Source organism: Euprymna scolopes, chromosome 36 (genome assembly GCF_053919585.1).
Source record: "Euprymna scolopes isolate OS-2025 chromosome 36, ASM5391958v1, whole genome shotgun sequence".
In the NCBI taxonomy this organism is placed as follows: Eukaryota; Metazoa; Mollusca; class Cephalopoda; order Sepiida; family Sepiolidae; genus Euprymna; species Euprymna scolopes.
The window spans coordinates 46,592,136-46,609,394 of record NC_136517.1 but is presented as its reverse complement, the minus strand read 5'-3'; the positions used below and the strand labels follow the sequence as shown (position 1 = coordinate 46,609,394).

At 28.9% G+C, this 17,259-nt stretch overlaps 1 protein-coding gene across 3 annotated transcripts in view; it reads left to right on the top strand.

Moving 5' to 3' along the window:
- LOC145260449 (sodium channel protein para-like) overlaps positions 1–17,259 on the top strand; it is a 645,789-nt gene that overhangs the window by 490,473 nt on the left and 138,057 nt on the right. For all 3 annotated transcript variants that reach the window (XM_080118504.1, XM_080118501.1, XM_080118503.1), the window contains one exon: positions 10,447–10,659. In XM_080118504.1, coding sequence (XP_079974630.1) covers positions 10,447–10,659 — 213 coding nt within the window. The remainder of the gene's footprint in view (positions 1–10,446; positions 10,660–17,259) is intronic.

Below are 17,259 nucleotides of genomic sequence, written 5' to 3'. Positions count from 1 at the left end.
CAGAAAACTCAGAAATAAACTTTTGCATCGTTTAGTATATGTCGAACATGTTATCAGAAAAAATGTTTAAAAAATACTCTAAATGTTGGCTATCATATTAGGCCTAAAAATTTTTATTTTTAAACATATTGTCTCATCAGTAATTTATATTGTATCCCAATAATATCGAATAGTTTGTTTTCATTTCATTATTATTATTATTATTATTATTATTATTATTATGTAAAAATAGAACAATTATTACTTGTTTTTAGTTAGGAATCATTGACACTTCACTTCTACTGGGTGTTCGTAAAGTCTGGACACATGAGATTATTGGACATTTTTCATTTAATGAAATGAAATACAAAATTCAATATTTTTAACTGATTACAAAGTTAAGAGATTGGTTGAATGGCAGTTTGCCTAATTGGATTGAAAGATGTGGTCATGTGGAATTGTCCCCTAGTCCACTTGATTTCTTTTTCTGGCATGTATTAAAAGAGAAAGTGTACTCAACAAAAATCACAGTTTCAATACAATATTTGTCAAATAAAGAGTGAATGTGCTGAAATTAAAGGCAACATAGATTTGTTGCATAAACTTTACAAAACTTTTGCAAAACTTATTAATATTTGCATTGTAAATGATGAAAATTGTATTGAAGACGTTACTTGAATAAAAACTTGTATTTTTACCCATGTGTCAAGATTTTATGAGCACTCTCTATTATATGGAATGAATAAAATGTTTATCATATTTTCTAAAATAGCAATTTTTATAGTCTGTAATAAATTACATTGAATTTAAGACCAATTAATTCATTTAAGAACATTTTTAAATGCTCATTAGAGCATATTATCACAATGGTCAACAAATTATAGCAATCATTTAAATAATTATATTCATTTGTTAGTTGGAATATACATCCTGAAACACTATTTGACCCTTCGGATGCCAAAAGTGAAAATAATGGTTTGCAAGTTTTGAGCTTAGATTTTTTTTTTTTTAACTACATTTCCATTAAAGGGTCTTTCTCAAATTTTGGCATTATATATTTAGTTATCACTTACTCATTATTTAAATCTCTTTAAAATTAGAATAAAATGTTTTTCTGGTAGGGATCAAATACTCCATCCCTCAGTATGTTTGTTGGTTTGTCACACTTTAGTTTAAAATAACATATTCATTGCTAAACGTGCATATTAAATGGACGCTTCTTACAAATGGGGATGTTCCTTTTATTTTGATCAGATTCCTTTTTTATTTAATGATCTCTCATATATAGTCATTTATTCTTACATTCTTCATTGTGTGCAAAAAAATTAAACCATAAAACTCTGAATTATTAGTGGCTTTTTTTTTTTTTAGGAATGATTCCATCTTAATAGTCTCCATCCAGCTAACTTACATTAACATTCAATTTTCAAAGGGAGATAACCCATTAAAGTAAGGGAAATAACTATCATTTACTCTAATCTTGGGGCATTGACAAGTTTTACCGAACTTTTCACCTTTTAGTGAGTGGCAAGGTGTGGTATTTGTTCTGATACTGCACTTCACTTTTTCTGTTCTCAGTCAGAAATAGAGGAATCCTTTTAGACTGAGGCAGTTTTTACTTTTGTCTCAATCCAGAGTGCCTCTTTTTGATTTTCTCCACATTAAAAACTAGCCTTGTGTCTTACTCTACTCTCTTGGGTAGGTAAGTAGAGACAAATCACCCATTTCTTACAGGTGTACTAAAGGATCCTGATGACAATCTTAAACAAGTCATGGATATAAACAATCTCTATAAAAAAAGTACATCTGTTGATCTATCTGTCTGTTGATCTGTCATGCTTAAGTTTGAAGCAACAATTTCATCATTAAATCACATGTATTCTTATTCTTGTGTCCAAGTATATTTAAAAAAGATTCTGCTTGTCTATTACACTTAAGTTGGAAATTGCGTTTTCGCCTGTCTCATGCTTAAGTTGGAAATAGCATTTTCGTCTGTCTCATGCTTAAGTTGTAAGTAGCATTTTCAGATGAGTCTACACCTTTATATAAGAGGTGCTGTCTATTTATATGTCACGCATTTTAAGTTTTAAATTGCATTTTCATTGTGCAAATTGGATGGAATTGGGTGGATGTATCTTGTGAAAGAATGTTTTCAAAATTATGTCATTTGAAAGCTGTTAATGAAGTTGACACATTCCAAAAAGAATTCAATGCTAACAGCTTCACCATTTTACTCTGATATACAAAATTCATTTATTCTTAGCGCTTTGCTTACTCCATTAATTTTGCAGCTGCCCCTGCTCCTTTTTTTTTTTTAAGCTGTTCGATTCCATCTCTAGCTTTAAGAAATGATTGCTCTCATTCTAACTGTATCTGTTTTATAAAAAAAATGTCCAGCAGTATTTTCAAATAAGTTTCTATTTACTTGTTTCCGTACAAGGTCAGAGTTAGACACAAGATGTTTTTCTGTTTTGTTTTTTTATGTGGGGGAAAATTTAGTTCACCAAAAATGGACACTTTGAACTGGGACAAAAAATTAAATTGCCTCAGTCTAGAAGGATTTCTACTTTACTGACTGAGGATAGAAAAGTACTCTATTTTAAGGCATATCTGCAACTTCTTTTTCAATGCGGGACTGTTTATTATCTTTCTGATATTCCTTTTACAACAAGAGAGAATTTTTTTTTTAAATGAGTGTCCATTTTGCAGCATCTTATATTTTAATATGATCTCAGCTACAACCAATCTTCGGGTGTTAAATATATCAGACACAGTTAAATATCTATGATTAAACTTCAACTATACTGCATTTACTTTTGTCTCATTGCCTCTTCACCATTTTATTTTTAATTTCCTTATTTTGTTCTTAGTAGGGATGGGGCATCTTACCGGATGCCAGACATTCATCCACTATCTCACACATTTCAACCAAGAGATCTTTTTTAAAATTCTAACTGTCGCTTTAAATGCAATTGTTTGTATCTCTCCTGCATTTGATTCGCCAGGTATATTTTCCAGGTAGTTTTTAAATATTTTTTTCATGAGTCCAGTTGCTCCTTTAATTACTGGAATGATAGAAATCTTCCTAAGATTCCAATTTCTTTTCATGTTATACATAAGACCTTGGTATTTCGTTATCTTTTCCCCCTCAGCTGTGTTTCACTTAGCATCATTGGGGACACTAACTTCTACAGTTGCTTCTTTTCTCCTTCTTGTGTCATGTCACTATGTCAGGTTTAATAACTCTGTTTTCTAGGTACATTCCTGTAGGAATTGCATAGTCATAGTGGATGGTGTATGAATTATTTCCCACTGTTCTTTCTGGTATATGTTCCCAAGACTTGTTGCTGCATTCAATATTGTTACATTATGTGATTAATAAAAATAATAAAATTACAGTAGATTGAATAGTATGACAAACAGTTTTTTATAGAGATGTGCAGATGCTTCTAAAATGCAGATCAGAATTCCTTTTATTCATTCCCAATTTGTTTTGGATTCCTTTTGTTTTCTGTCCTGAAGAGACTTTGAGAAAAGTCCTCAACATATGCCCATATATTTTTGTTTTGATACTTTTTATATGTAAATATTTTTATTCCAAAAATATATGCTAAAATTTATCCAATAAATACATAATTCAACATTTCACAAAATATGAATATTAGATTTTAATTGAAAACTTTACGAAAGACTTTTTTTAATGAAATGTGTATATTTAAAAAAAAAAAGATTTTTTTGCTAGTTTTAGTGATAAAGATTTTATATTTTTAAAACTATCCATTACATTATTTAGAAATAATACAAATAATGACTAAATAGATTTTAAAAAACAATAAATTTAATTAACATTAAAAGGTTCAGCAGAAAAATAGAAATAATTCTTATCACTCCACAAATAAGCAAATTTAATATAAATTATTTGCAAATTAATTTATTTACTATTTATTAATGTAAATAAATATATTTCACATGTATTATAATAAAGATTACATCTGCAATATACAAATTCAAAATTAAGACATAAAATATTTTCTTTTTTGTCAATCGTAATTTTGGACATACTAAAATGGTGTTGTCACATTATTTTGTTAATGTCAAATGTTATTATTTATTTATTTTAATTTAGATCTTCGCTCATATACAGTATAGATATAATATTTTGGACAAAACTTGCTATGAATATGCTGAATTATATATATATATATATATATATATATATATATATATATATATATATATATTCTTTGTTTAAATATTTTAGTTTGAGAGTTTTAGCCAAATGCACGTACAGACAGATTAATGCACTATATATATATATATATATATATATATATATATATTAGTTACTTTGCGATAAGCTTATTTGAAATTGAGGATGTGAGACCAAATAATAGAATAACTGAGATACTAGCTGTTCTCAATAAGGATGAACGGACATTTGTTGCTAAATATTTCCCAAGTTTTACTAGTTTACTAAATGAAACAATTAAGATAAAAATGACAGATATTTCTATTTTCTTCCCCCCCCCTTTTATTTATGTCGGGTTAGTAATACTTAACAAAACTGATTAGGTGAGATGAAATTGGCTGAAAGATGGACACACATTAAAGATTTAGAATGTTTTGGGAAAGTTCAGGATTGAGTGGGGGGGGGGGGCAATATATACTCTTATATGGGGAAATCAATTTATACAAACACGTCTGGTTATAAAAGTGCGGATATGTTTTCAACTAAAGTCCAAAGCAGCTAAAATCTCATCAGGACAAAAATTCAATGCAACACAATACAAGAAAAATGTATTTCTAGGCAGAGGACATCACATGAATAGAATCCAGCTGGCCACTTAAGATTTAATTCTCTACTTCATCGTTTTTTTATATGATTTCTTATAATCAAGTATCAAAAGATTATATTACCTCATACCCATGATCAAAGGAACATTGCCACCATTACTCACCTGTAGTCTGATAAAATTAAGTAATATATCATGTCACTAAAATAAGTCTAAAGTTACCTCATTAAAAACTAGCAGAAATATGCAGTGTTGCCTGGGAATATATGAGGAACTTTGTGTCCATCATAGAACCTCGTCATTGTATTGTTATAAAAAAATTTACCCTATACAGTGAAATTGTTTCAATTCCCTCCTTTGTAAAATTTTGGTGGATTTTTATGAAAATAAATTTAGACGATAGAAATCTGAATGCATTCTGGTGGATTTTTTGTAAATTTCGCTTTATTTACATTTGCGTTTGTTTCGTGTTTTTATTTTATTATTCAAAAATGTATTCTGGTCGTAGCAAATAAAAATAATAATATAATTATCAATTATGTTAATGCAAGCAAACATACGCAGACAGACATGAAGTTGTTTCATAATTTTATTAAAATAAATGGCTTAATACACACGTTCCACCACTAGTAAAAACTATTTAATTCAACAATGTTGTTCCATCAAAAAAAAAAAAAAAAGAAATTTAGTTAAATTTCTATCACTTTCTTCTCCTCATCCTCACATATACTAATGTCTGGCATTATGTGTTCCTAACTATTCAGGATGAATTGATTCCTTTTCAGACAGTAAAGGGATATTTATGTTCTATACATTAATCTATGTCTACTGTCTGTAAAATATCAATGGTGACCTGGATTTTTCAGGTTAAACGAATTACTAAAAACAGATTTTACTTATTCCTTGGTTTTATTTTTCTTGTTTTTTTTTTTTTTGTTTTTTTAAACTTTTTAAAAATCTATTTAGTGTTCCGAATCTCGCAATATATATATATATATATATATATATATATATATATATATATATATATATATATATGAGAGAGAGAGAGAGAGAGAGAGAGAGAGAGAGAGAGCGATCTTTTAAGTAGTTCAGAAAAAACACATAATCCTTTTTAATATTATATGTGTGTCTGTATGTGTAGGTATAGCAGAGTAATAAGCTAAGAACACACTATATAGAATGAAATAAATTAACACTGCTGAGTTTTATTCCAATATTGCGCTTCATTTGTGAAACTTTGTCAAGAAAAGTATTTTATTGAACAGAATCAAGCAGTTTGTTTTTTTGGCCAATAAAATTGAATATCACCACAACTTGCCAATTTTTTTAAATGTTTGTAACTAGAGGAAAATAGGAGATGGAGGAAGAAACTAGAAATAAATGCTTGATTCTGTTCAGTAAAATGTTTTCTTGAAAATATTTCTTGAATAAAATGAAATATTGAAATAAGATTCAGCATAAATCTGTTAATTCATCTTGTTCTATAAAGTTTGTTCTTTGCTTATTACCATTATTCCTGCTTACACCTATATATCTTGTGCAATATGTATCCTTTAAAAATGCCTTCGCGCGCACTCACACATGTACACACACACGTACACACACACACACGTACACACACACACATGTAACCTAGAAGAAACAATACACATGAATCAACAAGCTGTAATATTTTTATTTATTTATGCTTCACCAGTATAATCAGGCACTCATGAGAAAGACCACATGAAGAATGCCATATATCCAATAAAATGGTGCTATTCGAACTTGACATGCTGAGTCGTCAGTCCATTCAAATATCCATTTCACCACCACCATTACACATATATATACACAAATACAAGTATCAACAGAAAAAAAAAAACACAAATAAAAGCATTGGTAGAAAAGGTACTCCAATGGCATAGTCATTAAAAGTCTGAAAAGTTTTAGCTGAATAGAGAATGAAAACATTGTAAGTTGATAACATACAATCAACAATTACTTATTTTTGTTATTATCTATCTATATATATATATATATATATATATATATATATATATATATATATATATATCACAAAATATATATACAAAGAATATGATTGATAAATTGTCAGTCAAGAATTTTTTTAAAATCTAAAAACTTCTAGAAAAATATTGAATTCAAGTTCTTTTTGAATACAAAAACGTATCTATATATGTGTATGTGTGTGTGTATACATATTCAATACTTTTGTTCTACTTTGACCAAAAAAGGAAAATGAGATATGATTTTTTCATTTCATCTCTGAGGTTTCTTTTAAACAACGAAAACAATACAGCAAGAAAAGATAACCCACATCTGATCTGAACATCTTGTCATCACAATAACTGAACTGATTTTTATCTTTATTCATATTGCTTAAATCCAATTCGTGTTTTCTTTGAAAAGAAAAAGATAAATTGTCTCATATATATATATATATATATATATATATACATATATATATATGTGTGTGTGTGTGTGCCTATACATATATATATATATATGTATATATATATATTATCACTTTGCATAAACTAATCAAATTTTCATTGTCATAGAATTATCTCAGTTTTAATCTATTTCTTCCAATTTATGCAAACTAAAAAATTCTATTTGTGTTTATTTTACTTATATAATTATTATAATGATTATTTTATTGCTTTCAAACCAGCAGAAGCGGCTGGGCAGTATTTACCAGAATGAAAGTTACAACACCTTCCCTCACACCTAATACTCCAACCGACATGCATATGCATATACATTATCCCCTTTTTTTGCAAACTCAGGTGAAGAGACTTTTAAAACAAAAACCTTAACTTCCATACCAAAATATCTCTACTTGGCAGTTATCATCATAACTCTCTCATACAGTTTTGAGACTTGCAACCTGTACAATCTCCACATTAACAACATTGGTAAATTTGTCTATAAAGCATTCTGAGTGTAACTTGACCACATACAAAAATATTCTGCAGGACAGCATCAGTATGAAGGCTACCATCCTTCAGCACCAAATTTGCTGTCTTGGTCATGTGAAGATGCTGAAACAGCTTGTACCAAGTGCTATAAGTCCAATTACATCTTCGTTTTTGGTGAGCAGGGACTCAGAAAAACTACTATAAAGACCAGCTGAAGAGCCATGTGAAAAAATGCCATCTTAATTCATGCTTGCTCACTGAAAGAGAGTACTGTACAATGGTTCATCTGGTGAGAGTTCTGTCAACAAGAGTTGGTTAACTTTTAATGTCTTGTGCCACCTGGAATGGCATTGACCGGAAGTGATGCTTGTATTTCCAATGCATGTAAAGATAACCCTTTATTTAAAAACAATATTTATAAAGATTTTCAATGAAAGGTAAATACCTCTTATTAAACCTTGTGAGGCTTACATCTAGGTACTAATACTTATTTCAGTATCTCGTTGATTTCATAATAGACAATTTTTTTCCATGTGTATTATTTCAAAAACAAATTTTTTCCCAAACTGTCTTCTTTTAACAATAAATCAAATAATTTGTTTATTGACAATATTATTGTAGTGCATAGACAACATCATATTAAAGAGCAGTGTCTTCCCAGACATGCTCTTAAAAAAAATTCATAACACTCTATCTGAAAACAAAGGCGTTATAAACATTTAAATTAAAATAAAACCGTTTTTAACCATTTTTTGATAATTCCTTGAAGGAATAATACTTTGAACATAGAAAACTTTCAACAGGATATTAATTGTTAAGCTCTGGTAGAGCCAAAATTATCAACGACACCAGATATGTTTGAAGATCATAACACTGAAATCTACATCTATTGATATTCTCAACTGTTCTGCTTGTGGCTGGTAGTGTTGATCATGGATTGGACTGTATTACCATATGTAAACTCGTTAGTAACAGGACGGACTGTCATCTTCAAACATGACAACTAGGAGAGAGATGATTTTGTTGCTTTCATACCAGCAGAGGCACCTGGCAGTACTTATCAAAAGCTGAATGACAGCATGTTGTTGTGTAACATACCTTAACTCTCCAAAACCTTTTCCCTTTGAATACATGCGTGTGTTGATGTATGTATGAGTGAGAGTACAGTTATTGCTTGATCAAAATCCACATTTGCTTTTCCCTTCTTTTGAGAGGGATATCAAGCAATCAAGGCAATACTCAAACGCAAGTTGCGATCACCATGAATGAATGAATATATATGTGTATGCGAGGTTGATTTTGCTGGTGACTTTTTCTTTTAATTTTTTCATACAAGCAGGAACAGCTGGATGTACTTACCAGAAATCAAGTGACAACAAATCTCCAGAGATGCATATTATTATCATTATTATCATGATTATCATCATCATTATTATTATCATTATTATTCGGGGGAACTTTGGATCAATCATCCATCTTCTTAAGTGTTTGTTAGAGATTCTTTTCTTCTTTTTCAAAATATTTTTCGGATTACAATCGTTTAGGTACTAAAGTTCACAATTATGAAATAACATTCCTACTCATTTTAAATGTTAATCCATTCTAAAATGGGTCCTTACCTACAGGTCATGAAATATCTAAACCTTAATTTATTGTAAAGCAGGCCTGATATTTACAGGCCATCAAATATCTTACTTTTTATTGTAAAATAGGCCCTTACTTACAAATCATAAAATATCTACCTATAATTCATTGTAAAATATGCGCTTACAGGCCATGAAACTTCCAACCATAATTCATTAAATAATGTGCCCTTACAGGACATAAAATTTCCAACCTTGATTTTTGTAAAAATAAGCCCTTATATACAGTATATGAAACTTCTGACTTTAGTCCATTAAAAATTTACTCTTACTTACTTACCTACTTACTTACTTACTTACTTAGACATAAAACTTCTAAACTTAGTTCATTATAAAAGCCTATGAATTACCCAAACTTAATTCTGTCAAATGGGCCTTTAATTACAGACAATGAAACTTTCAACTTTAATTTGTTGTAAAATAAGCCCTTACTTACAAACCATAAAACTTACAAATCTAATTCATTATAAAATGTGTCCTTACTACAGACCATGAAACTTTCAACCTTGATATGTTGTAAAGTGGGTCCTTATTTACAACCCATTAAATATCCAAATTTAATTCATTGTAAATTGGTGCTTACATACAAACTATTAAATGTCCATTATTCATTATAAAATGAGAACATACATATAGATCATTAAATATTCACACCTAATTCATTGTGAATTGGCCCTTGCATATGGGCCATTAAATGTCCAAACCTAATGCATTATAAAATGGGTCCATACTTACAGACAATAGAACTTGCAAACATAAGTTATTGTAAAATAAGCCCTTCTGCTCCCAAATAGTAGAAAGATTATGTACTATGACAAAAATTTACAAATCTACACTTGTCTTCATCTTATGTAAAAGCTCATTTTGAATTCACATTGAAAACCAAACCTTTATCTAAAATGTAAGAAAGTTATTGCTTGTTTTTTTTTTCCAATAAATTGTGAACTGTTAGTCCCTAATCAATAGTAAACTGAAGAAAGATTTTGGAGAAAAAAAAATCACTAACAAATATTTTAGAGGATGTGTGATTGGTGTGAAATTCCGCCTATTACTCTTATTATTATTTATTATTAATTAAAAATTTAATACATTAAACTTTCACAGCAAGAAGAGGAAAAACAGAACGAAGAGAAGTGTAGAGAAGAGATGCAAATGCAAAGTCCATCGGACTATTCAATAAAAAGCGTTGAGTTGCCGGCTGTCACAGTGGATTCTGCGGGAAAAGGAGAGTTCAGTGATCGGATGAGTATCCAATCAGAGGCAGGGAGTGAAGTAAAACGAAAGCTTAGCATAAAGCTGTCAGGAAAAAGTAAAAGGGTAAGATTTTGAAGATTCAAAATTATTTATTCATTTAAAATTTTAATTACCTCTACCTATCTGTTAAATAATCCATCAGACATACATATATATATATATATATATATATATATATATATATATATATATATATATATATATATATATACTTTTAATACATTATATGCTAAGCCATTCATATGTGCTTCATGTATATATGATTATGTACACTCAGTCTAAGAGAAAATTGAAAACAATATAATATAGAAATCTGTGATTTATGGTTTTCTTGATTAGTAACCGTCCGACCCTTGATTGGACATCTAAAAGCTTCTGGATGGTCAACCAAAGGCCTGATCGAGAAATGGCAACAAAATAGTGAGTCACAAATCTCTGTATTATATGGTTTGAGATTTTCTCATAGACTGATACTAAGTATTCATATTTACTGTAAGTATATATATAATATACAATACCATAGCAGCCAATTCTTATTATTAACTTTATTCAAACCATAACAATCTCTAACAAAAAATGTGAACATTGCATATACCATAAAATGGTGAGATGCAATAAATATATATATGTATGTATGTATGTATATGAAAACATATAATTATATGTATGTATTTACATACACATACATATCCATATATGTAAAATTATATAAAGAATATCAGACGTTTCTCATATTCTGATCTTTATGTAGATATATTAACGTATATACATGAATATTTTATATACTTCATATAAATATCATTTACATATATATATATATATATATATATATATATATATATATATATATATATATATATGCGTGCATGTACACAATCATACAGATGTGCATGCATGCATACACATATATGTATTTTGAGGCATTTGCACTTATCTATGATCAGATGCTTTTATATATATGACCTTATGTCAATAAACCAAATGCTCATAGTATTTTCATATAATACCTTATGGTTTTCACATTCTTTGGCTTATTGGTACATAATTGTTGACTAATCTATTTGAAAAAATGAAAACAGCTAAATATTTTTAAAGTCTATATAAATTTTAAACAATCTCTAAGTAACAGATGCATTGCACATAGAATATGATTAGTTCATGTTTATATATATATATATATATATATATATATATATATAACGTGTGTATATATATTTATATAATATAATAAATATGTAAGGCATATTTCCTTATATATATATAACATGTGTGTATATATATATATCTAATATAATAATAAATATGTAAGGCATATTTCGTTTTATATATATATATATATATAAAATATATATATATATATATTATTATTATTAAAACAGATGTACAGTTGCCTTTATCCATTCAGGCAGTATAGCTGCAAAAAATATTTCAAAATTTACTGATAGTTTATTTGGAACTTAAATTTCTTTGTTTTTGCTTTTTTTAAGTATATCTTAAATTAAATAAAAGAAAAACATCTTTGGAGCAGTTATATTTTATTTGCATTATTTTCTGTCAAACTGTTGTTCTTATGTTTGTTTATCAATGCAACATTTCAGCGCCTGTATCCTTGAGTTTTCTTCTTCAGGTGACCATCAAAATCAGTGTCTTTTGATTTAAATCATGAAAGCAGATCATTCTTATCCTCCTTTATTCTTACTTAATTGATTTTGATCCCATCAGAGCTGAAACCCTTTTAGCACCTGCCTCTCATTGAGCCTATCTCACTGTAACCAGTGCACAGCAAAGAAGTGTTATGATGTGCAAGACTCAAAACTATCAATGACCTATTGTACAACATCACTGATGATGTGTACTGATGAATCTTTTCAATGTATTTTAATAGATTGCCTATGTTTTGAATTGTGTGTGATTCTATTAGATTTGAATTATTTCAAATTAAAACATACACCATAAAATGTCCAACATGTTGAAATATAATTCAGCAAAGATGGCTATATGTGAATCCAATCCAAAGAAATGATGCAAAAATACATAAAATTGAAATTCTAAGCCATCAAACAGAACGTGATTTCAAATATAAAGTAGAGAGCAAGCTGTTTTATGATATAATGATCATTTATCGGATATTTTGTGCCAAAGATTTTATAGGAATATGACTCGAAGATATTTTCTTGCTGAGAAAAATGCACATTGTTCACAATACTGCTTTATCCCAAACTACAGACATTCTTACCTTTTAATAGACAAAATTTGTAGAATATTTAAAAAAAAAAAAATGAAAATTTGAAAGCAAACGTTCTAAATTGATTATTGTAATAAATCATATAGCTAATTAGAGCAAAAATACACATGCATTCTATACATATCTTTGAAATTGATCTGTTATTGGGAGCCAGTAGTTGGTCAACACAGTTCATAAGAAACAACTCAAAACTGTTAATTTTAGTTTCAGATTGCGAGGCCACTAGAACCAAATATATATATTGATATAAAGGTAGAGAAGGTATACTTAAATGCTTTTGAATCAGCATAATAAATTCACCATTTTTAATTTTGTAACTCATCATGTGCCTGATGAAGACTTATAAAAAACCAAAAACGTTTTGCAGATATGGTGACTTCTGGTTAACACTCATTCAGAACATTAGATCATTGGTCCACCAACTTAAAAGGATGGATCATGAAAGAAATAAGCATGAATTGTTAGTGTTGTTTAATCAAACATGCATCTGAGAAAAAATGTTACCCAAATATACAAATTATATATATATATATATATATATATATATATATATATATATATATATATATATATATATACTCGGGTTTTTTTATATTCAAAAGTAATGGACTAATGAATTCAACGAGGTTGTTAGATAGTGCTCAATAAAAAGAGCTGATAATACTTGTTTATTGTTATATAAACATGCTCACATCCTGCTGCTACAAATAGCCACTTGTTTCAATCAAACAACAGATATCATCAGGCAGCGACTTGACTATTCAAAAGTTCAATGAATAATCTTTATATAATGATTATTCATTGAACTTTTGAATAGTCAAGTCGCTGCCTGATGATATCTGTTGTTTGATTGAAACAAGTGGCTATTTGTAGCAGCAGGATGTGAGCATGTTTATATAACAATAAACAAGTATATATATATATATATATATATATATATATATACATATATATTTATAATTCTTAGATGACAGCTGAGTTAAGCACTCAATGTTGAATCTTCTATGCAATTCCATTTTTCCCCAACATTAAGTTGTCATGCCTAATTCTTTCTAAGCAGAAAATTTCTTTCTTTTTTTCTGAAAAGTATATGCATGAAAAGATTTAATATTGACATAATAATAATTTTATTGTTTCTGTGTAACAAAACAGTTCTGTAAAAAATGTGCCAAAATTTTAAAATGCTGAAAGAATTTAGTAAGAAAAATAAATATTTGAAATGTAGCTATACTGTTATATATATATATATATATATATATATATATATATATATATATATATATATATATATATATATATATATATATATACACACTTGTTGCTTTTTCAGAAGTGATTTGTAAATTTCCACTTATAACAAGGAGTTTTTCACTCTAAAGATACATAATTTCCGTAACAAGAGTACATGAAAGTCTTCCATTAACTTTTAAACAAAATTTTTGAAAGACCTATATTTTTTAACGACGCTTAACAATTCTTTCAGTAGTGTACTCATTCCTATGAGGAATTACTAGATCACCTTGTCTGCAACTGGTACTACTGTTTATATCACCAAGTTGTTTATTTTTACCATGAGAAAACCTTCCTTAACTGTGACACAGTAAGATTAACACAAGAACCATGAGACTTGGAAGATCTGAAACTGCAAAAAAACTGACAGAATTTAAACCCATCTTTGCTGGTGCTGCATTCTATTTCAAAATCTACATTTCCTATCACCATCATTACATTTCTAGTACAAGAACAATCTGACTTAGGTTAAGTAAATGATCTGCTTTGAGATTCTGTTGCTGATTTTGATAAATGCCTGAAAAAGGATGTCCGCAATGTTGTTTGATGATCACAACTAAACTGAAGAAAACAGTCTGACTATAAATAATGTACATAACTATTTTCTTCTCAAAGATTACGTGAGAGATTTTTTTTATTTATGAAGAATTTAAAAGCTTCCAGTAATCTCTTCTTGTCCTGTTAGACTCTCTATGCATGTTTTTTTTCTTCTTTTATCTGATACGAAAAAAAAGTAAACTCTTTTGATATTTGCCTATCTCTCATATTTATCTGCATCTATTTTATTTCTGTCTTTCTAAAGATTTGCCAGAGCATGTGACTTTATTTATTTGATGCTGCCAATTTCCTTAATATTGGTCAGCATTGAGGTGCACTTCATTGGCAATGTGCTATTTATTATTATCATTATCACTCTTTACCATCATCGTTGTTATTATTATTATTAATATTATTATTATTATTATTATTATTATCAATATTATTATTGACAATATTATTATTGATATTAATATTCATTTCTTTTTCGTTAAAAATTTTAAAAAAAACAAAAAACGATGATATTCTGTGGCACTTTTTTTATATGGTCCAATGCCTCCCTACCTCACTGTGAATCCTAGCTTGCTTCAAAATTTGATCATTGTCTTAACTATACACCAAGTTATTTCGTCATTTTTCCTGGCTTTGCAATGTTTCATCACACACAAAAAATAAGACGCATTCCTTTTTGCATATCTTCTTTCTGTACTTTTTCACAATTGTTGTTCTCTTCCACAAAAGTAAATATTTTTTTAATGTTTTTATTGCTGAGAAAAAGGGTTAATAAATGACTTGAAATCCATCCATAAAATCCCTTTTACTAACTGGCATTAAGAAAAGCCACATCTCTCAGACAAGTGTGGGAAGCAGGTCCCAACAAAGAGAGAACTGTATGAATTGTCAACATTTTTCGTACTTTAGGTAGAGTATATCAGAAACCTATATCTTATGTGTTATTTATTATATGAAATTCAAGGAATTTCGCCTAAACTCTAGATGTATTGTTCACCAGCACATCCTCTTCAACTCACTCAACACCTTTGTTAACCTTACTCTCCCTTTTCTTTATTTTCTTTTGTCCTTCCACTTCCCCTTCTCTTTCCCACACACTATTTGTTCGCATTAATCTCCTTTCTTCAATTCTACTTTTTCTTTAACTCTTTGCACTTCAATATCCTGGTTCTCTCCTCCTTAATCTCTCTATTTCTTCTCTGTACACTCCCCTATAATTAATCCTCCCCTTCTCCTTTCCTCTCTTTTTTCTCTTTCTTTCACTCATCTCATTTAACCTAACTCTCCATCTCCTTGCACATCCTCATCTTTCTCTCTAATCTGCTTTTCAATATTCTTATTTTTCCATCCTTCTCTTTTCTTTTATTCTTACTTCTTACTCTTGCTTTCAAATATCATTACTCTCCAATATCCTTATTCTTCATTCCATTAATCTTGCTCTCCAATATCCTTACTCTTCCTCTCTTTGTTCTTGTTCTCCTTAATCTGCATTTTCCTTAAATTTCATTATTAACACTCTCCTAATCCTTGTCATCTTTTCTTACACTCTAATATCCTTACTTTTCCTCTCCATAATCTCCCTCTCTTTTCTTACTCTTCCTTCTCCATATTTTCCCTTTTCCTTACATTCCCTTGCTTTTCTTTCCTTTCTTGGTTACTCTTGCTTTACAATATTCTCTCTCTCTCTCTCTCTCTCTCTCTCTCTCTCTCTCTCTCTCTCTCTCTCTCTCTCTCTCTCTCTCTCCTTAATCTGTCTTTTTCTTCCTCCATTTCTTTACTCTCACTCTCCTCACTTGCACACCCTTGTTCTTGCTCTCCAATATCTTGATTCTCTTCCTCTCTCTTTTCTAATCTCCTTATTCCCTTTTTTCCTTTATCTATTTGTACCGTATTTTTTCTCCTCATACTGTCCCTAATTTTTACTCTCCCTTTACTTACCCTTGCTCTCTAATATCCTTATCTTCATCTTCTTAATCTCCATATTCATATTCTTCTTCCTTTCCATTTCTCATTCCTTTTCTTTTTTAATCTCAGTTTGACTTATCTTGTATCTTTCCATTCTCCTTAATGTTTGTTTTGACTTTCAACTAACAACATTGTACATCTTTTCTTTATTTTCACAGTTTCGCATTATGTTAAAGAGCCAAGTTTATTGGTTCAAAATAATCTGCAGTAATTTTTTTATAGTTTTTTCTTTGTTAATCCCAAGTAGTATAAGATGAAATATTGGTTGTTTTCGACATACCTATTTAACCTACAATTGACTGACTTTACAAACATATATATATATATATATATATATATATATATATATATATGAAGTGCATCACACCCTTCTGCCCCTCTACACAAACTGGTGATGCTGCTCGCCTAGTAGCTGTTACAGCAAACCTCCATGTTCATTTGTATATGTTTTTAAAATATCAGTCTGGGATTTTAATTTTTGTATTACGTTACATAAGACAGTTGAATACAATATTTAAATATGATTTAGAGAAAGCTGCAATGAAATATTTAAATATTAAATCTGATATTTAGTAAGAAGATGTTAGTAAATTATGATTTTAAGATGATTACAA